This window comes from Takifugu rubripes, chromosome 14 (assembly GCF_901000725.2).
Source record: "Takifugu rubripes chromosome 14, fTakRub1.2, whole genome shotgun sequence".
NCBI classification, from domain to species: domain Eukaryota; kingdom Metazoa; phylum Chordata; class Actinopteri; order Tetraodontiformes; family Tetraodontidae; genus Takifugu; species Takifugu rubripes.
The window spans coordinates 13851125-13875959 of record NC_042298.1 but is presented as its reverse complement, the minus strand read 5'-3'; the positions used below and the strand labels follow the sequence as shown (position 1 = coordinate 13875959).

At 43.2% G+C, this 24835-nt stretch overlaps 1 protein-coding gene across 18 annotated transcripts in view; it reads right to left on the bottom strand.

Moving 5' to 3' along the window:
* prom1a (prominin 1a) overlaps positions 1–24522 on the bottom strand; it is a 38141-nt gene extending 13619 nt beyond the window's left edge. For 8 of the 18 annotated variants that reach the window (XM_029846825.1, XM_029846826.1, XM_029846827.1 and 5 more), the window contains exons 1-4: positions 23953–24522; positions 10809–10867; positions 10504–10530; positions 7541–7746 (exon numbers count right to left, since the gene is read on the bottom strand). In XM_029846825.1, coding sequence (XP_029702685.1) covers positions 7541–7746; positions 10504–10530; positions 10809–10867; positions 23953–24181 — 521 coding nt within the window. In that variant the 5' untranslated portion in view covers positions 24182–24522. 18 annotated transcript variants of the gene reach the window in all.
* Between the last annotated feature and the right edge of the window lie 313 nt (positions 24523–24835).

Genomic DNA, 24835 nt, shown 5'->3' with positions numbered 1-24835 from the left:
TTACATTAAGCCTGTGGATGATGTGGCCTGTATTCATTTCATGCATATTTAGGATAATAAGAGATGAAGCAGATATTGAGGCAGAGAATGCAGGTATATCTTCATTAAGCTCCCCGTCTTGAATAATATCAGGTCTGTGGGTTGTAAACATATTCAAATTAGAAGCGAGAACACTGACGAGCATGAAGCAGACCATTAAAGAGAGCCTCTTGCACACTTCAAAAAACCAAGTAGCCTGGTGCAAAGCCTAATTAGCTTGAACAACATCAAGGGAAACACACCCCGTAATATTTAGCCATTTCCGTGACTCACCCTCATCCACACTGAAATTTTCGATTCAGCAGCTCAAAGCGATGCTGCGCGTCCAAGGGTGCACGCACGTGAGCATGTCCAGTTCTCACAGAGTGAACATCTTCAGGATGGTTCAGTGGAACGTGAACATCAAGTCTTTGACAGTTGTGGAGAGGCAACCGTTGTGTAACTGGCTGCATCTCATTTTTAGAAAGGCCTCGGTGGAAAAAGCAGCTTTATGAATGATGTAAGATGACTAACAGGAGGGAACGACGCGATTGCCTAAAGGCTTCTGGGAAGGTTTAGATCAATGGAGATGAATCAAAGCAAAAGCTGCCTATGTTTATATGGTATATATGTGACTGAGGTGCAAACAAGGTGGGGTTATGTCTAATGGTTTGAGGGCCTGACGAAATAATATCAGTGCTTAAGTTCTTCCTTCCAAACCAGATCAGTGTCAGTGGTGTTGTTTTTATCTTTTTGATTTCTTTTGGCATTGACTGGGAGAATAGATGTGGAAATTCTGATCATATAACAAGCGTGTGTGATGTTTATCCTGTCATACATCGTGACAGGATTAATGGCATCATTGTGGACGAGGACTTCATGAGAAACTGGGCCAAAGATGCTGGGACACAGAGAAGAGAGGGAAAATGCCCACTTCCACTACAAATGCCTTTTGTCAAGCTCCACACGAACCCACACAAACACTGTTGTTTTATATTTGTCTGTGATGCGTCTCACGTTAACAAACCTGCCCTTTTTATTCCTCTCCCTCCTGCAACTTCTTGTCAGACCCTCCTGCTTTCATTCTTTTCTTGTTGCATCCTCTTTTGCCCAGGGTTCCCTCTGTGTCCCGTCATCCACCTCCCTCTCTTCCCCCTTTGTCTCTCGCTCGCTCAGTGTCCAGCAAGGTCACTGGAATCCAACAGCAAAACAAAGAGGCTTTGAGAATTTCAACCGCTTTCCAGCAAACGTGTGTAGTAACGTTCTGCAGTCCACCTTCAACAGTCTGGTTGTTGCAGGCACTTGTGGTAATGGAATAATGAGGTCTTAAACACTCTCTCACACACACACAAACACACGCACACTCACATTCTTTGTGTCTGTACTGTAGTGTCTTATTGACTCAAACACAGTGGCAGGAAGATTTACCTCTGGCAACTTTGTGAAAGCGCTCTAATCCTTGTTTGGGCTAAAGCCAAATGACACATGAAACTCCCACAGGGTGGAAACCCCCAAAACAGCAGACGAAGACAAGCACAGAAATAGTGCAAAGAGCACCAGTATCTAGGCCATTACTGGGGCCTGGGTAGTGAGCGTTACATGGTCTGGTGGCTCCACAGCTTTTACAAACTTCAACAATGGCCCCCATTCAGGCTGACTGTGGTTGCGAGGCTGAGACAGTTGCTGTCCAGCCCCTCCCTGCGTTCACACAGCTGAAACTGGACCTTCATTATCTCTCCAGAGATCACAATTGTCACTGCACAAGGAAACGCAGAACAAAAAAAAAAAAAAAAAAGCTGCTGAAACATTTGCACAGCAGCAATACACGAACATCGAACCAGTGGTGTCAAGTGCACGGGGAGAAAATCACCATGCACTACCAAATAAAGCCTTTAAACGTGGACCCGTCACACTTTAGTCACCTGTACCTGTCAAAACTTCCATATATACAGTTACTTCATAACACCACAGACACTAATAGTACACTAATGTACTATGCTAACATTTGTTTGAATTTATATTTCCAATGAACAGCTTGATAGCAAGAATCAGTAGAAAATATTAACAAATTTGATCTTTTGAAGGATTGATTGGTAGGTTGAGTCATGACTAATCATCTGGATCTGCCTTCCCAGGACAGGGCGCGTAGCTCCAAATATTGAGAATTAAAAGAACTTGTTGAATACTTAAGCTACGCGACTGCACAGCTTTTCCTCAAATTTGCTGCTTATTTCCCTGATGTTGCTTCCTCCTGTAAGCCCATAATCCCTCTGTTAAGTGTCCAGGAATGATACAGCTGCTAAACTCGGAGCAAAACGGCCGACGAAACCAACAAAACCGTTAAAAAGGAACTGCTTATGGCATGTTAAATATGGTCAAATTCTCTTTTTGGTTATCTGAACAGCATCCTATTTTAGGAGTAGGAAGAGTCTGCACTCTGTAAAGCAGCCAGACAGATGAGGATGGTGGATTTGCCCAGAAAACCTTCACAGGAAAGATGAAGGTCATGAAAACAATTAACCTCGTATTCGCGTATCAGTGATTAAATTTTAAGAATAAATGCCATCTTGTTGGCAATTTACTTCGTAAAGGGTAACTTGAAAACAAGTTCTTGCACTCTATTAAGGTCTGACCAGACCAACACACTTAGAATCGATTCAGTTTTGATTTTAATTTGATTATTTCTCTCAGAGCCTGCGTCTACAGGGTCTCAAGAGAAGGACGTGGGATGTTTGGTGAGGTCAGTAATTAGGTTTTTGCTTTTAAAGAGCTAGTGTTAATGAATAGTGACTGACTCGGCATGATAAAAATATATAATATATATAAATTCATGCATATGGTTATAGCTTAATTTTTACAGTCATTAAATATCCCCTAAAACAAAAGGCTGCTAATGTCTCTGGTCATGTTCATCTTTGATAAATGTCATTCATTAGGAACACAAGTGCATGAACAACCACAGACAGAAGACTGATTTTAAAGTCATCTTTTAGTTTTTAAATTCTAACTCTGTTTCAGTGACCTTCTGAGCCTTTCCTACAACTACAAAGCTTTCAGGCGGTTTCATTTAGTATGATATTTTGGCTATTTTTCAAGAAATCTTCTGTGGTTTTATTAAAAGATGAACACTAGACTGAACTTTGATGGTATTCGTGCCATTTTTTGGTTTTTAAGTATGAGAAACCATATTGTGAGGATTCATCTAAAGCATAAACTGAGCGACTGTCTGTTTATGTGATAATCTCAGTTAATCAGGACGTCAGATTTACTCTTGGTGTAACTGACCCCAGCATGATTGATCTCATTTGACCTCCTCAGATTTCTTTGTGTTGATTTTGCTTTTGTCTGTCAGACATTTATATGGGTCAAACCGCTGTCCTGCTTTATTCGGTGTTCAAAATGAGTCCCCCCGAGCTTCATTAGGAGACGGCGTGCCTTTACAACATTGTCATTATCTCCAGCTCTGACTCCAAGTCCTTTGTATTTTGCACAACACCAGGGAATTTCCGAACTTTTTTAATTTATATGGATTTTAATATTTTTTAAATCCAAGATTTATCATTATCATTATCATAGTTTCTTGTTTATTGTAACATATAAATCCTTATAACATTTTGCACCTTGGCTTTTTACCCTTTATCTCTTTTGACTGAGTTTAAGGTCAAAGGTTTATTAATTAATATTGCTGTTTTTTCACCATTTTATTCGGTTAAATGTGTTTGTTGACTATTATTTGTTAGCCTGGTGATCCCGAAAGACTTAAAGTATTGAATGACAGCTCCCTGTGCATTAGAAATGCTGCTATTTCTGGATCATAAATCCCACGTCCCAATCTTCCCTGACACAGAGACCACCTCTTGGCTGTAAACAAGCCCTGCAGATTTGCACTTTGGAGTTTCGACTCTCTTCCATGCAATAATGTGTCACATCACCGTGGCAACACAAAGGGGAAAAAGGCCGCCAAAGCTGCAACATCAATTAGATTCACTCTGTCAAATTGCTGTTGGACTGGTTCACGTCACTGGTTTACTGTGGAGAGTGCACACAGCAGCACAAGAGCCCAGTAAAGCCTGCAAGGCCCCAGAGGATGTGACAAAGCTGTGATTATGCAGCACCAGATACAATCTTTATATCTTTGATATCTGTGATATCTCATTACATTTATCAGCGACACATGTATCCAAATTTGTTATAGCTTAATTAATCAATTGAGTTTTGTTATCAGTGTTTTAGCATATGTAACATAGCTGCTGGACTGGGGATCTGCCAACAACCAACAAAGGAAAATGGGACACTTCATTCATAATTCAAGACAATTGAGTTCTTATGACAGAAAAAATAAGAGAAAATATGTAAGATGATCATATATGGAGACAAATTCTTAATTCTGGGAAATAAAGAGTAAAATGAGTAAAATCCTAGTTTTATTTTATTTCACAGGGCAGAAAGTGAGCACTTCCATATCCGGCAACATTGCCACCTTAAGTTTAAAGGGCTTTTGTAAGATTGCGTAGGATTCTAGTTAGGCAGCAAAGAGAGACATAAGACATCTCTCTCTTTCTGTCACCATCTAGAAAAGACAGCGACATTTGAGCCATGAAGTTCGCTGTCACCCGCATTATCATTAATTAGGCCTAATGTGATTAGCATGAATTACAGAGCCCATAATGTTTGGACCTTTAGTGTTAATGGTGTTGGACACCCAGCGACTGAAATAGATTGCTGAAATGCATGCTGGGAAACAGCACGAGGCAGGGGTCTTCCACATGGCTGGAACTGAGGAAAGCATCTTCTATCCGTCCTGTTATCATTTGAAATCTGTGGATTTGTGAAATCAGAGCTTATGAGGAGACCGCAAACAGCTCCCGTTGTTTTGTTTTTTTAATGATGTGTCACGCATTTTATTTGCAGATCTTCAGTTTACACTGGAGCTCTGACATCATCTGTCTGAATGAAGACGTAATTATAGATAAAAAAGATAACACCAGATACCACCATTCCCACCAGTAAAGCGCCACCTGGTGGCCGAGAGTAATGACAGATTAAGCTTTGAATCCAATGAGCACGAACACATCCACTGCACCAAAAGTAAAGATTTATCCATCTAAGTCCAATAAGAACTCATCTGATTGTCAGAAAAACAAACTTGGACTCCATCCGATATGCTAATGTACTGATTTCATGCCAGACTACTGGCGCATACCTGTTAAATATTCACGCGTATCTCTACGAATGCTGATTTGTGAAGCTGATTCAGAGCTTGTATGAATAAGATGAGCCTGTTTAATCAGGGCATCGATACTGTTAAAATGATTATCTATGTTTGTGTAACAATCAATAGGAATCTAGTCAGTGTTGCAGGAAGAATGCTCCGCTGAGCTCCACATCTGCTGCGTTTGGTGGCTTTCTCAACAACAAGCCCACCTACTTTGACAGCGCATTTGTCGCCTTTGTAGCATTGGAGCAGGAGCGTTTTCTGCAAGACTGATGCCCGTGTGAATGAAAGCAAACGAGAACTAATCCCTGCAGCACTGCTCAGGCGCCCACAGCATCACTCATTCATGTTTACAACCAGAGCATTTAGCTCCTCTCAGATTTCACCCCATCACCTTCAAAGTGTTTGGTTGTAATAGAGCCCATCTCACTCAAAATCCCCAAATTACTCAAGAATACTAAACAATCGAAACGTTCTGGGAACATCATTTTGTGGAAGTGTATGTTTTAATATGTAATAAAGTTGAATTGTAAAGATCCATGTCTGCAAAATAATCCAGATCTTGACAACTTTGTGATCATTATCGAACTTGAAGGAAGCCTGACATTCACATGAAAATCAGCGGTAATACCTCTCCATCTCTGCCTACACGAATTAAAGTCATAGGCTTCATTTTGTATCTAGCAGCTATTAGTAGAAATTCAGTGATTTTCTGCATTTAATCTTTTTTTGACTGCAGTCAATCATGGAGGTAATACAGGAAACATTTAATCAGACCCAGATTCCACTGATAGACTGTGTATTAGGGTGCACGAGCCTTCAGAAGCCAGCAGCAGCGGGGAGGTAATGATGCCAAATATCTGAATTTCCATGCTTATAAAGGAGGCGGCAAATGAACATCTCTGCTGCCACTCCTCTCTGTCTGCTTCCTCCTGACAACACTCTGGACCCGAGCCTGTTGCTCATCTCTCCTGTCTGCGATTGCTTCATTAGAGCCACTGCAGTCTCTGCAGGGCTGGTAGCCGGCGGGAGATTTAATAACGGCTCTGAGGATGCTCTTAGATTCCTGCGTCTGGGCACCGAGGATATTGCTTTGGAATTTCTAATAACTGGCTTCATTCCACTGAAGGCAGAGAGTCAAAGGACATCAGACTAAGCACACTCCTGGATCTTTTCTTCAGCACAAGAGGCAAACACACACTTTCCCAGGCCTTTTGTGCCGCGGCTCCATCTCCAGCAGCTACGGAATCTCCTGTAGCTGAGACTCGAGTGAAGAAGGAATTATGCACCCTGTGGCCTGTAGCATGGCTGAGAGACAACAAACTTTATTCCCACACCTTTCCAGCCCAATAGCTCCTATATTTCCTTCAACATGAGCAGAGGGAAGATCTAATCACTTTAATGTTATTCCACACTTACCTAATATCAAAAATTTAATCTACAAGTAAAATAGTCTTTAAAAAGCCTCCATGGATGTATGAAAAGCACTCCGAGTAAGGAGTTGCTCTGTCGGAAAGAGTTTAGCTCAAATTATGCTGAAAACACGCCACATACTGGTATAAGAGATAGAATTAGCATATTTATTCAGATTTCGTCAATTAATTGCAGTTCAGTGTCAAAGGTGAGTAATCCAGGAGTGTGTTCTGGGTCACACATGTATGTCATATTGGAAAACCTCCATTAATATCTAAAAATTCCATGTCAGCAGAGGAAATGATGTAGCGACATAACAAAGTATAATAGCACTAAATGCAGTCATTGCACTAAAAAAGGCAAGAGCGATGATCAGATGATTACGTTGGAGCATTTCTAAGGACATTTTTAAAGGATACGTGGCAGACATTTTATTTGAAGATGACGTTCAAAATGTGGTTGAAATTCCTTTTTGCCTTGAATGAAAAAAATCCCACCAGAGTAAAGCTTTAAGAGCAAATCCCTGCAGATTATAATGACCAAAGAATACAAGTATGAAGGGTGCTGCCACATACTATCTACAGTAGGACTTAACTAAATATAGCAAAGAGTGTGGGGGATGGGGGGGGGGCTGATCTGTGCAAGACTGTGTTTGTGTATGACCAGAGTTGTGTGTGCGCGCGCACGTGTGTGTACAGTGACATTTTGCATGAACAAGCACTGAAGAGTGCATGACTACAAATCTTGCCACTACTGTAATTCTGGTGTTTGAACCTGCGCACACGTGACTCATGCACTTCTGCACCACAGCACACGAAAACCACGCCAGCGAGCAGCTATCTGCATATTCCGCCTCAGCCGTGTCATGTGAGCGAGTGCGTGTGTCACACTCACGTGATGACCAATGAGGTGGAGAAGAGCAGCGTTCCCAGCAGGCCGCGCCGACAGTCTGCATTCTTCCGCTGGCGTTGGTGCATCTCTCCGCCGCAGTTGTCACAGCAGCGGCACATGCAGAAGAAGAGCCCGACCACTGGCAAGAGGATGGCGAAGAGGAGGCCCACCGCCGCACACACGAGGAAGCCGATCTCATAGTAGATGGCCTGGGGTCGGAGGTGCAGGGATGGGAGGGAAAATGAGATGAAAATCAAAGATAGAAAAACACGTGGGAGGCAAAAAAGGAAAAAGGAGGCAAACCTGACAACCCGAAATGATGAAAACAGATGAAACAACAGGAGGAGGGGGTGAAGGGATGTAGGGTCGTTGGGAGAAAACAGGGACGGATCAGGAGGGTTGCGGCGGAGTTGAGGAGGGAGACAAAAAGGTGGATCCAGAGCAACAAACGGGAGAAGAGAGGATGCACAAGGAGAATGAAATGAGTAACAGATCTAAAAATATCTGATAGAATCTCACCATGGGGAATGTCTTTACGCTTCAAAAACAGAATGATGGATAAATAATAAACATGCTGCAACACTGCTGACAACACATTTCCCCCCATTTCTCCAATCAAAGCCACCCTATGATTAATAACCAGTTACAGAAGCTCCTGAAAACGATGGAGATCATTCTCTCCTCAGGGCTGGTGGGCAGGTTCACAAGTCCTACGGGTTAGTTTAACGTACAAAACCCAAATGGGCAGCAAAGGAATGGTCCTTGCTCTGCATGTGGTGTCGCTGAACCTCTCAACCTCTGGAAGAACCCGACTTCAGTGGGGACAGATGGAGGTTGTATAGAGCAACAAAAGCCTTTTCCCTTGAAAGTAGGTAACAAATGAGCCCCCTGGGAGAGACGAAAGCCACCGGTTCAACTCGATACTATTCAACCATTTAGGCAAGACTTCATCTGGTGCATTATTGTGTCAATCAAGATAACATCAAGCTAGCGGCCTGTCACCGCCACCTGAGCGTTTCATTTGATTTTCTAATTCATTCATGTTGCTACTTTAGCAACCGACACTGTTGGAAAAGAGTTTTCTTTCATCAGATCAGGAATTGTTTTGCTCATTTCCTCGTAAGCTTGTAACCTTTCCAATCGGATCATTTATTTCCTGCTTGCCCCCCCCCCCCCATCCATGACCACCTTTGCAGAAAATGTGATTCCCATGTGTTTGAAGGCTTCACAGCAAACCCATGTGCTGCATCCACCTGCTTTAGCCTGCAGTGCTAATAAAGTGCCAGCATTAAGCACTGACTTAAGACTTTTTAAGAGACAAGACTGGGTGAACTCGGGATGCCAAGCTAATGCCTTTGATCACAGACATGTGCTGCTACAGGTGCAGCTGCCTTCAAATGTCTTGTAAAAATACGGAAGGCTTTAGGTCAAGGATAAATTGGAGGAATGGGGGATTGGATTTTGAAAATGCAGTTGATTATCATCTAAGTGCACCAGTCTTGGTTGTTGAGGACAGTCTGCTCATCGGCATCCTTGCTTTGTTTTACTGCTTCTGCGCTCTGCTTGTTATCAGGTGTCTCTTCATTTAAAAAAGGTGAGAAATGTTTTATGTTTCCCCTCGCTGTCGCTGTTCCACGGCCTGCAGCTCTGACTATTTTTGGACCGCAGCTTTGTCTTGGCAAGTGCCCAAAAGAAGAAAGTGCCCTTCCAAAAAAGAAGAGCAAACTGGGTGATGATGTGGCGTCTGGGAAGAAGAACCGAGATTTGTTCAGAGAACTGCACACCCAGGGTCTGCCACAGTGCCCTCAGGCAAGGTGGCGCTTGCTAAATAAAAAGAATTTGCCAACATTCCTGAGCTGGAGAAACCAGAAATCGCTTAGAATTTGGTCTTTTTAGCTTTATTCCTCCGATATTGTTTCATTAGTCTTTCCAGGAGATTCATTTAGTCATAATTCATCCAAAAGTTAAGACTGTGTGATTATCGACCCCCACTCAGGTGGAGGTAGGTTTTTCATTCCACAGATTTCAGAACTCTCTACTTGTTTCAAAGAAGTTGAATCAATGTTGAATCCCCAACAGGCAGACCTTAATGTTTTTTATTAAGTTTTCTCTGCACAACTTACAGGCAAAAACATTAAAAAAAAATGAGAAGGGAAGCAGTGCTTGCAGAGATAATGTGGCAATGTGATCTTAGAAGGTGATCTTGTGTGTTTTAATCCTAACAAGGGGGCGGTTTGTGTGTCAGACATGAACCTGGTGGATGGTGGCAAATCCATAACGCCCATACTTTGGGAGCATGGATTTCCTTTTTCCTTCCATGTTGAAACCCTCACACTTTGAAGCACTGCGTGTTCCATGTCACTGGTTCAAGGGACTGTGAGGAGAATTACAGCCGTCGAATGAGTTTTGCCAACATCAGCATGAAGCAGATCAAGAGTGGGATCATGTGCGTTTCATTGTTGCAGCGGTTTGGGTGGATATCAGAGCAAAGACTGCTGAGAAGGAAATGTGAGAACTCGCTGACCAGCACTTTTAAACTACCGGGTTTGGTTTGAATATGAATGTTTATGGAGTGGTTTGCATTAGCTGCATTCTGCTGTAATCAACTTCAGTTGTAGAACTGTGAAACAAAACCTTTATTCTATTAGCATCTTTGTCGCTTTTCACTGAAAGATCATCTTTTTGTTTAACAAACTTCTAAAATTGGGAGTATTTTATAACAAAATATGAGTGTAAAAATCCAGTCAGCATTGCTGCTCCTCTATGAAGCTGAAAATGTGCATTTAGAACATTAAAAATGAGCTACGGCTAAAGCTAAGCTAACAGTTAGTACAATAGAAGGTGGGAGTTGGGAAGCTGCACAACTGGTCAATCAGCATTGTTTTACAGTGGAGCACAATGAGACAGGAAGGGGGGGGGGGGGGGGGGGGGGGTTTACAGCTATAGGTACATTGTGCAGAATTTACCTGAAGGGTCAGCACTATGTTCTCTGGCTGAGGGAGACCAGAAGACATGCAGAAGACAGAGGCAACACGGCGTCAAAGGAAAAGCAAAGCAATAAAACAACAGAAGAGAAATCATTTGAAACTGGCATGCATATCCACACGTAACATAAAATCCCCCAAAGTGCTGTGAGGCGATGGAACAGAATGAAAATCTGTAATTCTCTTCAGATGTCAAAGTGATAATGAGAACACACAAAGAAAACAAGGAATGCAATAAAGCAAAGAAAAACACACACAGAAATCCTTTTTAAAACACCCGCAGTTACCTTTTGGTATTCAGTCTGAAGGGCTCCAAACTTGTCCTTCGCCAGTTTAACGATAAGATCTGCAACAACCCAAAATTAAACAGTTACAAATGTGCAGCACGGTTGGGTTTCTATGCAAACATTAATCATAAATGCACTGACTATGTTTGTATGGACGCTTTGCTCACTTTGTTCCGCGTAAATGTCGAAGAACCGGTGAAGTCTTTCATAATATTGACAATAATGAGACAAGACAGAGAGAAACTCCACAGACGCACAAAAATCCTAAAGCTAACAGCAACTTGAAAGCCCACAGATGACATTTCATCTTAGATTCATTAATTAACAGTAATCCATCAAGCTCAGGGCTGTAAGCCAGATTTCAGCGTGGAACCAGTGAATTTCTTTGACTGGGTTGTTTTGAAATGGAGTTATCCTACGTTCTATATGAGCTAGCCTCCTTGGCTGTCATTTCTGCAGGGAGCCACACTCGGCGATGAGAACCGACACAGCAGGCGCTTTTTGTCTGTGCGAGTTGTTCGAGGTCGCGTTTCCGTGTCCCGACTCTTATCGGCTAAATTTAAGGCAAGTTACGCCGAGAGCAGAATGTGGTTAATGTGCGACATTTCTGCTGTCAAGCTGGAGCAGAATGTGACAGGAGGGTGTCAGGGAATCCTGCAAACTCTGACACCGCAGCGCCCCAACGTCGCTCCCCTCTGGGTTTCCAGTGAAACGAGAATTTATTGTATTGGGATTTAGGGAGTCCAGAGAACCATCCATCTTTTACCTTTACAAGTTTGGGGAGAACCAATAAAAGATATGAAATAAAGCAGGACGTTGGAATAGTGAGTTACAGTACAAATTTTAGATATAAAAGCATTAAACTTTTTGTGCATTACTGTTAATTATCTGCATTTAGGAACCAAATTGTATCTTCACTGTCCTGCTGTCTTTACATCTGAAGGCTTCACAGCCGCGACGCCTCCAGTGTTGCCAGAAACAGCAAGTCTGGGTTGCAACAAACAGGATGCAGATTTCCCCCTCTGCAGTTCCTGAGGCAAGAGAATATCCTAAAGATGAATTCTTGACATGAAGTGATTTGATTTGATTATCACGGAACAGATCCCTAAACTCAAAACAGGACATTTTTATGTAAACTAAGAGGGGCTTCGGGCTTATCGTGCAGCGGAGAAGATGGCTGCAGAAGGAAGTGGCTGCTCTATTTCAAGTAGAAAAATCATGAACTACTTGCTAGTTTGTATATGAACCGCTTCCCAGAACTTTCCATCAAAATGGAGAAACCTGATTTCTAGGTCACTTTTCCACAGTTTCTCAGTTTCTGGGTTAGCTTCTCCACCCAAAGAAGGCTGTTGTTAGTCCCTATTGTGTGTTTCCATGAGATCTGTAAAATAACACTGGCTTTTTTGAGAAAAATAAAGCACAAAGGAGCCATCAGTCTTTGATTTACTGCTTTAGTGGCTCTTCATTCCAAAGAACCATTGACCTCGTGGTGGAACTAGTGTCCACGGATGACATGTTGGCCTGGAGTTGGTGTGTCTCTACGTAATCTACCAAAGCCTGAGAGAGTACCAAGCAGCAGCTTTCCTGCAAAACACACACACACACACACACACACACACACGCACGCACGCACAGAATTCTACCCCAAACCTTAAAATCTAACTCTTAACCTTGACCTATGAAGTTGCCAAAATGCCCTGATTTCCTAAGAATGTCCTCAGTTTACTAGTAGAATGACGATATTGGTACTTATTATGTACAAGAACAGACAGACACACACACACACATTGTAGTTGGACCAGTAATCACATCGCTATAACTTTGTTTGCCTGAAGCTTTTTCACGACTGATCTGGGATGAACTGCCTCAAACTTCCTGCGGAGCAGAGCAGGAAATATCTCTAGGTAGAAAACACAAGCTCAAGGAGAAGCTGAAAGAGAAGAAGTGAGGTCACAGTGGTTTACAGCTGGGCTTGCAGGTGGAACATGGAGATCAGGAATGGCAGAAAACTGGAAATAACTAAATCTGGATAAATGTTGCCCCCGAAGCACATTGAAGAGAAGAATCAGCCAAAAATTTGAAACAGATAAATAAATACACATGAACATGTTTTTTAGGGTGAGCATAATGGTTTTGGTGTTACTGATAATGTCACTCATCAGCTATAATATTGGGATTTGTGCAATAACTTTTCTATCCACTTTTCACCGCTGTAGTGAAATATCTAGCTATCTATCTAATATATAGCTCAGTTCTGGGAAAACCCGTTTTGTTCCTCAGCACAAGGGTAAAAAGGAAAGAGAACACGGGCACAAGTTCTTGATATCTGTGCTCCCGCCACAAAATACCAGCGGATCTTACACACTCCAAAGGTGAAAGAGAGCTAAAGATTTATCCTTTTGTTAAAAAAATGATCACATAATTCTCTGGAAATGGAACGAGAGGAAGCAAACAATGGAGGATTCAGATGAAAAACACGATCGGGGCTGAAGAGGAAAGACGAATGCACTTTGATGAACGAGAGAAAAGCAGCTCCGGCTGAGTCCAGCCTGAGTGGTCTAATCCCCACCCATGAATGAAAACGATACTTAATGCTAGTGTCCCCCAACATCCACCGCTGACTTTTCATTTTGAATTTCCTAGCTTTTAACTGCTAGCAAACTTGATGCCTGCTGTTCTGACACACTTCCAGAGGTCTGTAATGCTTCTTCCCGGGCGGTAAAACGACCCTCTTTCAATGTAAATGTGAAAGACTTAGGATAATTGCAGCGCCTAGCCTCGGTGGCTGCAGCTCTGTCTAATCGCGGTGGAGGTTTTACAGCAGATTTAATAAAGCTTCGCAGGAAGCGCGGGATAAAGCAGAACCTGGAAAGATGAATTTTTAATCAGTTTCACCAGAATCGAGTCAATAGCCGACAGGAATCCATCAGTTCTCTATTCTAGTTTGACAGCAGAGAAGAAGCAGCAGTCCTGGCGTCATGAATATATTCAGGGGTTTCACCGGTGCTGGACCCAACTGACTGGTCTACTCTCCAGGACCTCCAGGAACTTTATTCCTTCAGTGGACTGGCAACATTGATTCAAACCAATAAAATTCTAGTGATTAGCTCAGCGTTTGAGCGCCCTCGTCTGCTGCGCCTCTTTAATTCCTCCCTGGGGTGCTTTGGAACCACATGATTGATTGCAGCACTCTGTCAGATATCAGAGTTTTGCGGTATTAAAATATGCATTTTTACACCCAACTTTTTTTGGCTGCATGTTTCAAACCCCTCCTGAATTGTGAGTGGGAGCAGTTATCTATAGCTGAGGGGTAGAAAGGTGAGGTGACAGGCTGCATGTGTGCCGATCCTCCCAACAATCAGGATGATGAAGAAAGTGAAGCTTTCCAGGATTAGTCGTTACTCCCCTCTGAAACATGCAGCAAGTCATAACGAGGCTTAAACAACACCAACTCTGGAGGGATATCATGTCTTTGGATGAGAAAAACTCACATCCTACAATAGACTATAATGATTCACTCCAAAAAAGGAAAAAGCGAATCCTTATTTCAATATTTGTTTTAACATCGGAAAAGGGAAAGACTGGTTTGTTTTTGAGGCTTTAAGCCATTATTTTATCGACAGGGAATTCAAAATGTATCAAAGCTTTATTGAATACAGGAAGGGGTGAAATGATGAATGTTTGCTATCTGCTGCATGTTGATGGAGCCTCCTCATGCTACTGGTGTTAAATGAAGCATCCTTACATAACTTTGTTAAAGATCATATGCTACGGAGCTAAAATGGGAAGTGTGATTAATAAAGACACGGGAGGAAAGCCTGCCAGAGGGCGAAGAACCGGCTGAGACAAAAAGAAAACAGGCGAGAGGAATGAAGACAGTTTGCACTGGTGTTAGATTACACACAGATGAAACACGGCGATGCTGTATTTGCAGATTCCAGCACGTCTGAGTAGAAACTGAACTGCTTTTCCAAAAGAGAAGAAAATCTCATTCAAGCTGCACTAAAAACTACAGGCAGAATCTCCAGAGAAAAACTCTAATGCAGTCCGAAATAAGCTGCAGCACTTGCACAACAGCCACGCTGAAAAGGCTTATTAAATGATAAAAAATAAATATGTAAGCCAGGCCACGAGATACACTTCCACACCACGAAATTCATCCAGCCATTAGCTTGTAAAGAGCAGCCCAACAAAGCAGAGAGTCGGTCGGGGATTTTATCCTGAACACGAGGAATGCTGCAGCGAGCCACACACACACACATACACGCACACACACACACACACACACACACACACACACACACACACGAGCACAGCAGTAGCTGTAAACACTACTGCACACTCCTGTATCTCTTCAGTAACAGAAACCAGCACTTTAAACTGGCACATTTCATTTTTAATACGTAGTTCTGCGCAACAGACGATCATATTAAAAAAGCTGCATTATGAGAGTTATCGGCTGAATATTTTTGCATCATTCCAGCTTCTTCTCATCTGGTTTTAGACACCGTGGAACTGAGAATGATAAAGCCACAGTAGAAAATCACATTTTAAAACATGTAATTAGAGACATTTGCTGTGATAAGTGCATATGTCAGTATATTTCCATCTTGCTTCAGATTTGTGGTGCCACCAGACCAGAGAGTTTCTCTGTCTCTGTGCACCACTGTGAACAGAAGGTGCACGAGCATGAGGAGAAATATTTCCTTGTTCTTGTTGCCATGCAACAAAGTAGTTTCCTTTGACAAAGCCTTGAAATGTCATTCGCAAGACTGATATAAGGCATACATGAATAAGAGAGTTATGTAATAAAGCCTGAGCTGATCACAGATTCATTTGGCTCATCTGACCAACTCTGAGTTTCAAATAAGCTCGGAGCAATCAAAACACAACTTCAAAGCACGAATGAGAGAGTTTTAAACATAATATTTTAAGGTGAAAAACCCTCCCAAAACATGTGAATACATCCAAATATCCCACACACGCTCACTCCTTTATTGGCTGTTTGCACAAACCTTATAAGCACCTTCACAGCTTTGCTTTTTCAGCCTCTCAAACAGAGAAGCAGCCATTTAAACCAAGAAATCGAATCTGTCTTTGGCTAAACTGCCCTGTACTCATCTATGTCAACAGCTAACGGGTAACACGGGAGTAATAAAAACAGTGATTAAAGAAAAGCAGAATAAGCTACTGCAGACACATTTACCCACAGTGGAATCGTACATCACCTGTATACGAGCAGGTACCACCGTAAAACTTGATTTATAGATTTTAAACTAATTAACAGCACGGATTTATGTGTTTAATTATTAATGCCTCATCATAATTAAGATGCAGATAACAGTTTTGTGAACCATCATGGGATGTGTGCTAATGTGACTTTTTGAAAAAGTGATATATATTTAACTGAAATGTTTCTGATGAGGAAAAACAAGCTCTTAGAGCGTGCTCGCGTGTGCGTCTCAAGGGCTAACTATTGAATCAGAGCTAGCTTCCCTGGAGCATGACACCTCCGCACACTGTAAACATTCTGTTACCATAGAGACCGTTACTATGGAGGGACAATCTGCCTTAACTGTACTAAAGGGGGGGATGGTCACACAAATATGCAAACATTTAGGACCGTACACAGGAGGCGTTTCAATTAAAACTGTTAATATTTAACCTAAATGTCTTGGCAGCAGTGACATATGGGTGTTTAGGTAACGTAGCACAGGAGCCCGGGCGACGCTGCAGCTACTCAAAATGGAGTTAGTGGATCCCAAAAAAAGTTAGGTTTTAATGGAGGACTAATATTCCTGCAGTTATTCTCCACCAATGCTTTTCTCAACTGGATCCACTGAGAGCGATTTAATGCTCCTTTTACCCCTCCTTGTGAACAGCTGAGGCTATAAAGCTCCTCAGTCTGAAAAAGTCCGGATCAAACAGCAGCCAGACGAGCACCTAAGAGAAAACATCCACATCATTCGTCCGCCCATGCACATAAAATATCTGGAACCTAACTTTGACGTGCTCGTACTCTAAATACTTTACGTAATGAACCTTTCCTGAAGGGGAAATTCACAAAAGACAAAACGTTCACATGAAATAAATCTGAGCTAATAAAAGTGTTATACTGCTGCAGCCCTGTCTGGCTGATGTAGTTACACGTCCTCTGCTGGAGTGATAAACGCTGCCCTTGTACTGAACCTCTGTGTGCTGTGGCATGAATACTCAACAGTACATCCATGGGTCCTGCTCCTTCCTCATTGGATCTACATTGACTCAAAAGATGGTGGATTGATCTGGAGCGCTCCACACGCCAAGGTTCCCCTCAGAACCATGGACGTGAGTGCATGGATGAATGTAAAGCTCTTTACATGTTCAAAGGGATGCAAAAATGTGCTTTACATTCATGACAGTTTTAAGCTAATTCAAACATTTGACATGATGCAAATAACAGGATAGGCAATTTGAATGTAATGCATATTACACTGAGGAAGGAACAGCCTGGAGCCAGTATTCCCAGTATGAGCCACAGAGAGTGGACAGTTTCGTGAGAGACAGCTGAGAAATTAAAGGCAACTGATACTGGAGAGAGACACGGATATGATCATAAATGTGTGTTTTTTTTGCTTTTGCTTGGAGCGCGGCAGCCTGTTCAGGAGCTCCATGGTGAGTCTTTCTCTCCTCGTGTCATCTACAATTTTAAAAAGATGGACAGAAAAGATAAAGTGGTTTTCCTCAAGAAGCCATTTTGCTCAACCATCTAGGATGGAGTTGTCCATATTCTTGCTATTTTATCCTGTAGACTTATGAGCGAGTCTGGGGACAAAAGGACAAGTAGTCTGGTCAACCTGCTGACTGCTGGAAAAACAGCCAAGAGGATTGGCTGTGCAGCAGTGCACAGGTAAACCCCATCCAGATTACAATAAGCTAATCAAGGCTAATTCCTCCTGCAAAGGTGACAGTATAAGAAAGGAACAGTGGCCAGACAAGGAAATCTAATGGTTACCTGCAGATAGAGAAAGCAAGAGGAAGGAGGGGGATCATTCATTATTATGTAAACCCTAATGTAATATGCAAATTACAAGACCTCTAAAGATGATTTTAGGCCCAAAGCTGGTTGATTTTGGAACATGAAGTAGAAGAATTCTCTCCTAGTCAACTTAACAAAAGTTGAGATTGATTCTCAGCCCTTTGAGGGGGACGTCGTAGCTCCAAATGAAAGATTAAAAGCTCATTTTAGTTGTGACGCTGCCACCTTGGCTGTGAAGTGTTCCCTCCGAGGGAATCTCTCTGCGCCACTGACTGAAGGTACGAGAGGAGTGAGGCTGAGCTGCGACACTTTTACTGGTGTTGGACCCTGACTGCACCCACCCTGGCTGCTGAGTCTACTTATGGGCACCGATGAAGCCACCAGTGAAGCAGAACGAGGATGACTTTCTCGAAAACCGTGAAGAAGGGCTCCGTTTTTCACCATGATTTCCCACCCCAACATCATATTGTTGTCTCTCCTGCTTCTTTACATAAGCTGCTCTTTTCCACCTTGCCTGTTCAGTGATCCTTTCACTTTCATCTCATGCTTCCTCTCCATCTGTCACATATTTTAAGGTGCCTTGTCTCGCCGCTTTAGCCGAAGGTGGCATTATGACATTAACTTTAAATGCTGCAGCTTTTATTTCCCATCTCCTTGTGTGCGTATACACCAGGGCGGAGTGAAGCTAGCACTGCAAATGAGATACATCACTTCTGACTTGGATTCTGGGAGCTGTTTGGTCTATTGATCTACTTTCCCCCCTTTTCTTCTGCGAGAAAACATTTCACTACTGAGACTCGGTGGATGGCATTTTACCGTGAAATGGAGAAGGCAGAGCTATGTAGTACAACACTTAGCTCTAAATGTGACTTTTTAAAACATTTCCCTCCAGCAAAATGCTCTTTTTAAACACTCCAATTTTTAAAAACAGCTGTACGCTGCCAGTGTGGCTCCTCGTCTGTCCCTTGGGTGGCCCTAAAGAAGGTGTTTTAGAACGTTTGTCACATAGTGAATGCCCCTGTAATTATTTTGAAATGAAGCATCTGAACGACCGCCTCGGCTCAGTGCCCTCGGAGAGACTAATCCCACATTTGTGGATCAATTTAAAGAGTGAGGGCGCGCAGCTATGTCTTGCCCAGGATGGGTGCTGCAGGCGGCAAATTAAAAATGACACGCGGCGTTTTATCGCGATCACGCAGCACGATCTCCAAACCCGAAGCTGCTGAAGCATCTTGGGTCAGGGTGTGAGTCAGGGTGGGGTAAGCTGGTGGAAATGAAAGGCTCCCATTTGCCTTTTGATTATAAAAATATACGACGATATGGTGTCACAGGCTTTCAGGGGAAGACATTAATTCTGAATGGCATAAAAAGGGAATAGCCTGTTCTTCCGACATCCAAGTTTGATGCGACGGGAACAGGAATTAACACGTCAGTGTTTGATATACAGGCCACTGAATGGGAGGAAATATGCCTGCAATAAAAAATAACATATGAAAATATTTATGAGAAGTCTATAGGTTGGGCCTCCACAGCTTTGACATCATTCTTAGTTTATCTTTCCTGGTTTTATTGTGAAAAAACCCCAAAAAACCCTCTGCCTTGTACTCACTCTGAAAACACAAATTTGCCCTTTTCTCTGTCTGCATTATGTCGCCCAGCTGAAATCTGTTTAACCTTTAGCTTTCGGCACGCTTGATCCGCACTTTCATGAAATTTCATGAGACATTCCCAACCAGCCCCTTAAGATTATATCATTTAAAACCACCGGTTTGAATGTGTGACGTAATTCCATCACTACTCCCCAAATAAGGACACATTTTTCCTTTTCTTTTCACTTTAACAATTAAAATGAGTCTAAATACGTGTGTCTACTAATGTGTCCAACATGGAACAGGCTGTCATATGTTGTGGTGTTGCTTCATTAATGAAGGCCCTGTCAGCTCTGTGTTACAGTGACACACTGCCTGTGGCCATCAGCTGGGGTTTGCTGTAGGCGAGGACGGCTGTCCTCCCCGAGTGTGTGTGTGTCCCGGTGCCAGCAACCATCACCGTCAGTCCAGCAATCTGACTGCATGTGACAAAATCAGAGTGGAGGAAGCGCATACATCACTTCCTCTCATGCTCGTTCTTAGAGAACGGCTGGGTCAGAGGTCCAGGAAAAAGAAGAGGCTTCAGAACAGAACGGAAGCTTTCTGAGATTAAAGGCGATTTGAGTCAGCCCGTTTCATGACGGCCCTCCCTGTCGTTCATGCCTCAGCCCCATCTGTCCTCATTTAGTGACACAGAGAAATACAATCAGTCAGCGATACGAGTGTACAATAATGAGGACATGACTCCTCCATCCATGTTCATATTGACAGCCTGAAGGCGGCTTTGTTTAAAGGAACAAAAACACTACATGATTTTATTTTCTGTGTCACTCACTGTGGATGTCAACACATAAAACAGATTATTCAGTTTGAGTATTTAGTTAATCACCGTTTGATGTTTCTGCTGTGAGTAACCTTTTAAGAACGACGCCGTCAGGTTTAAAAAGACCTTCCGCGACCACAGAAAGCCGAATCGCGCTCATCGTTTCGGCGCTCGTTTTTGCTGTGAATGTGAGAGACGGCTCGGCGCCGCCAAACATTGTGATTGTGAATCTAAATCCTCGTGGGAGATCATCGCAGCATCTAATGATGATCAGCACAGAGGTGGCTGCTGCCGCTGCTCCTGAAGGGATCTCTAATTAGAAAGATGCTAGGCAGGAAAAAACATCTAAAAACCAAAGAGTCGTGACGTTTCATCCCTTTCTTTTCTTTTTATATCCTTTTCTTTTTCTACCTGTGAGCAGCCTCAGTTGCAATCTTCGTCTTTTTCACCCTCAGAGGTTTTGCTCATGGACACTCCAACAGAGCACACGCTCGTTATTCCACGCCTGGAGCGCTGACCTTGTAGCCCAAGGACATTTTAGTTACTGCGGCATCTCAACCCTAAACTGGCCAGTCAAGTACGTGCGCAGAATGGCCTGGAGCGTTCTGCTGGTTCAATTCAACCTCATCTGTAATCAAGGCTGCAATAAAACAGAATAAAAGGGTTACCATCGATTCCATTGCTAGAGAATTTGGCTTTTTAGGGTAATTACAAAACATCACTGACTCTAGAAACTGCTAAAGGACCCAAGTGGCGTCCGCCACAGCCTACTACAACAAATCTGCAGTTTTAATTGGATGCTTCCTCGAGATGTTTCAGCACCACCTTTCTCGGACTTTTCAGGAGAGATCGAGCCAGAGACCTCTGGAGCTCATAATCACAGTAAATCTCTGCTGTTTATGTTTGAGTCTCCACCTCATCCTTGATGGATAAAACCCTTTTGAAGTGTTTCTCTTCAGTCTCTTTTATGTCTGCAGCCTTCATGAAGACTCCCATCAGGCCTCAGTCCTCTAAAAACACACAGTGGAATCCCTTTTGATGACTTTTACAGCAACCTGGCTCCAGAAAACATTAATCAGCTGCAGTGATTCGCTGTATATTGTCAAAATTGTGTTTCATTTTTTTTTACATATCAGCTTAAAAGCTGCTGGCAGGTTTCCTTGGCAACTGTTACTTAGGTTGAGTCGATGCCCCAGTGCTTTGATCTGAATTCTCTTTCTAAAGAGATGGAATCGAGGGAATACAGATGCTAATGAGTGAATATTTTCCAAAGGGGATCTGCTGCATGATGGTGGCTGATGCGTCTCCCCGGACACCCTCATCCACGGGCATGAAACGACGCCGCCACCACGGCAGAGAAAGCCAGCTCGATCCTCAAAGGACTGGCCGACTGACGTTTAGATGAAGTAAAGGGGTTGTGGGCAACAAAAGTGATTAAAAACTGCAACCGTTTATTACTGTAGAACAGACCAATGAATGACTACAGTCCCCAAACGTACGAGTTTCTGTTTGCGTCACCGTATGTTCGTGTTTGAGCAAAGCACAGCAGCACGGGCTCTCTGGAGGCTTCGTCCACTGGAAGATCAGAAAAAATAGTCAGAAAGGCAAGTCGGTGGATGTGTATTCAAAAAAGGCTTTAAAAAAACGAAAGAAAAAAAGGAAATACTGGCCATTTCTGGCACCATCATAACAACCTCACCTCAACAACAGGTTGTCTGAAGATGATTGTGTTCCAATGTGTAGGAGTTACACCCCGAACAACCTTGCAGATTAACTCACTTTGCTGGTCCGAACGCCGAAAGCCGTTACCATGGAGATTTACGTAAATGGGGCTGTCAGATGAGATCAGTGATGCACAGAAACCTCTTTCATTCATATGATTAAACTTTTCAACTCAAGGTTCCTCAGAGACAGCACATGCATGAAGCACTGATTGATTGAGGTACAAAAATGAGCACCGCCCTCTGTGTCAGCGTTGAAACAGGCGTCGCTTTGACATTACTGGTGAAATATCTGCCTGATAATGATGAGTGTGAGCTCATGTGTTGGCATGCGGCTGCAGTGAGGTGGTGAGAAATGTTGACGTGGAGGGAATATGTCGCCTTCCGCTAGCTTTGCGTGGGTGCTGCTTTTTTTGCTAATAACACCTCCTACGAACTTGCAGCTACGCAGAGGGTCTGACGCACAAAGAATGTGTCAGTCGACTGTATTGGGAATCAACCGGATTAGGATGTGTTACACCCGGAATTAGGAAAGAAAGGTGATGATAGATGGATGCTAATTGGACTGCAGCAATTTTGAGTATTAAATTCTTTAGTCCATGAAAGATCTGATTATTATTATTATTATGGGGAAGGAAGGTATCTGGGTTCATGATGAAAACCTTACAGGAGGAGGAACAAGCTCTGGCTTCCAGCTTCATAATGGGCCACTCTTTCATCAAGTCTTACAGGCACAAAGCTGAAATTTGACTTCCCCAAGGGCGGAGGCGAGCAGAGGTCATTGAAGGGCTCTGTCACAAACTCAAAACCCACAACCTTTATGCTGTGAGGACACAGTGCCAACTCTGTAGTCCTCTCCTTTTGACTAGATTCTCTCATTGTTTTGCTTGGTAAACAGTTTTAAAATGCTCATATTTGTTGGGATTCTACTTGTTTTGACTTACCACCAGTTGCCTGTTACCAATGTGAAGATTGGCTTTGTTCAAGTGTGTTGAGCTCTTTTCTTTCATGTCATGCCACTTATTGGTTTATGATGTATTGCTGTAAACTTTACAGGTTTAATGTGATGATTCCTGTTTTTTCCCCTTTGTTTATTCAATTTTTCCAACATTTGAGAAACATAAGTGGGAAAATCAACTCAAAAATGAACAAGGGAGAAGAAGCCAGGAATGTCTGCTGATTGAACCAACAACCTTTCGTTTGACTTCCTCTCTGAACCTCAGAACCTGCACACATGAATGAACAGACAACTTCGCCCAGAAGTGATCTGCTACATTCACACGCATTCAGAACAGCCCCGGTGTGTTGGTGACAAACCCCAGCCTAAAATGACAACAACATATGGTGCAAAAGCTTATGGGATTACCTAATTAACACTGCGACTCAGAGTCCGACTAATCTGCAAAATGTCCAAGTGGAGTAAGGACGCAGAAAGTGACGCACAAACCAACCAGACTTCCGCGAACGCAACATACAGACGAACTGCTTATTTAGAATGTCAAGTGCAGTTGCGCGTAAATGGAGCGATGTGCACAAATGGCTTATTAGTGTTGCTCAAACATTATTTCGGACGCGTGAGAGCGCGCCGTCGTGTTCTTCTGCGTGCGCCACGCCGCGAGAAAAAAAACCCCAAAAACCCCTTAACGCGTCTTTCAGCTCTGTGCGCAAATCAAAACGCGCGCTTCATACAGGGTCGTGACGCACACAATTCCGCAAGTGGCTCGTATTGACGCGAAGGAGCAGAAGTCGGTCTCATCCTGGCAGACCTGGAGTGTTTGTGCTTTACCAACATTTGTAAGAAAAACAGTGAAAAACTTGTGGTACCAAAGTGGTGAGAATCAAACAAAAACATGATCTGGAGCTCCTTGTATTCTCAAGATGAGCTCATCACTACACAAAGGGATGCATTTAAAAATATTCCAAAGCAGACACTCGAGAATGTGCTGTAGACAGAATGATGGGGGGTGCATGTTCCCTGGATGAAGACACTTACCTTGAGGGAACGCGTTGGGTTGCACGATGTGGAGAAAACCTTGCACCAGTTGGAACAGGATCCCTATTGGCCCGGGTTCATAATGGGCCACTGTTTCATAAACTCCTGCAGGCACATAGCCGAAGTCCAACTTTCCCGGGGGTGGGAGTCTCCGCGGCTCCGTATCTTGCCGGAGTTCGGCGGACACAGAAAGCAGCAACAGCAGCGGCACGAAGGCGGAGGTCCACATCCCGACTGGACGAAGAACTGGGGTGGAAGAGATGAACTAGAAGGCTGTGGGATGGGATATTATTGCACTATTGTGTAAAGGGAGATAGGAGGGAAAGGGGTAAATTAAAATGTAAAAAGTGTCCTGGTCGATCGACCGCAGCTCTCAAGTCCTGTCGCCCACGGAGAGCCTCGGTCCGAGCATGGTTCTCCGCGGTGTGAGGCTCCTCACTGAGGCGAACCGGCTGATCTTCGCTCCGTCTCTGTCCTTCGAAGCTCTGAGTCCCATCGAGATGAGCGCGCCTGTCACTCCAGCTGCGTCTGGACGCGCAGTGATGCGCTGCGTCACGGAAAGCGGAGGGAGGGGTGCGCGCCTCCGTTCCATCCACACAGGACTGGTCCAGAGGGAAGCGCACCTCCTGCCGGGAGGAGGAGGTGGAGAAAGACATACAGAAGGAATACAATATACTTTCGAGCCTTTGATGCGACTAGTCTCTAAGAAATGAATAATTGATGAGATTCAGATTCATATTAACATAATAAAAAGGGGCGTGTGTGTATATATAAATATATAGGATATATTCCATGTTAAATATTAATAATGATGAATGCAATATCATTGTTTTAAACCTAAACACAGAACAAAATCACGTATCTAATTATTTTCATCAGAAAT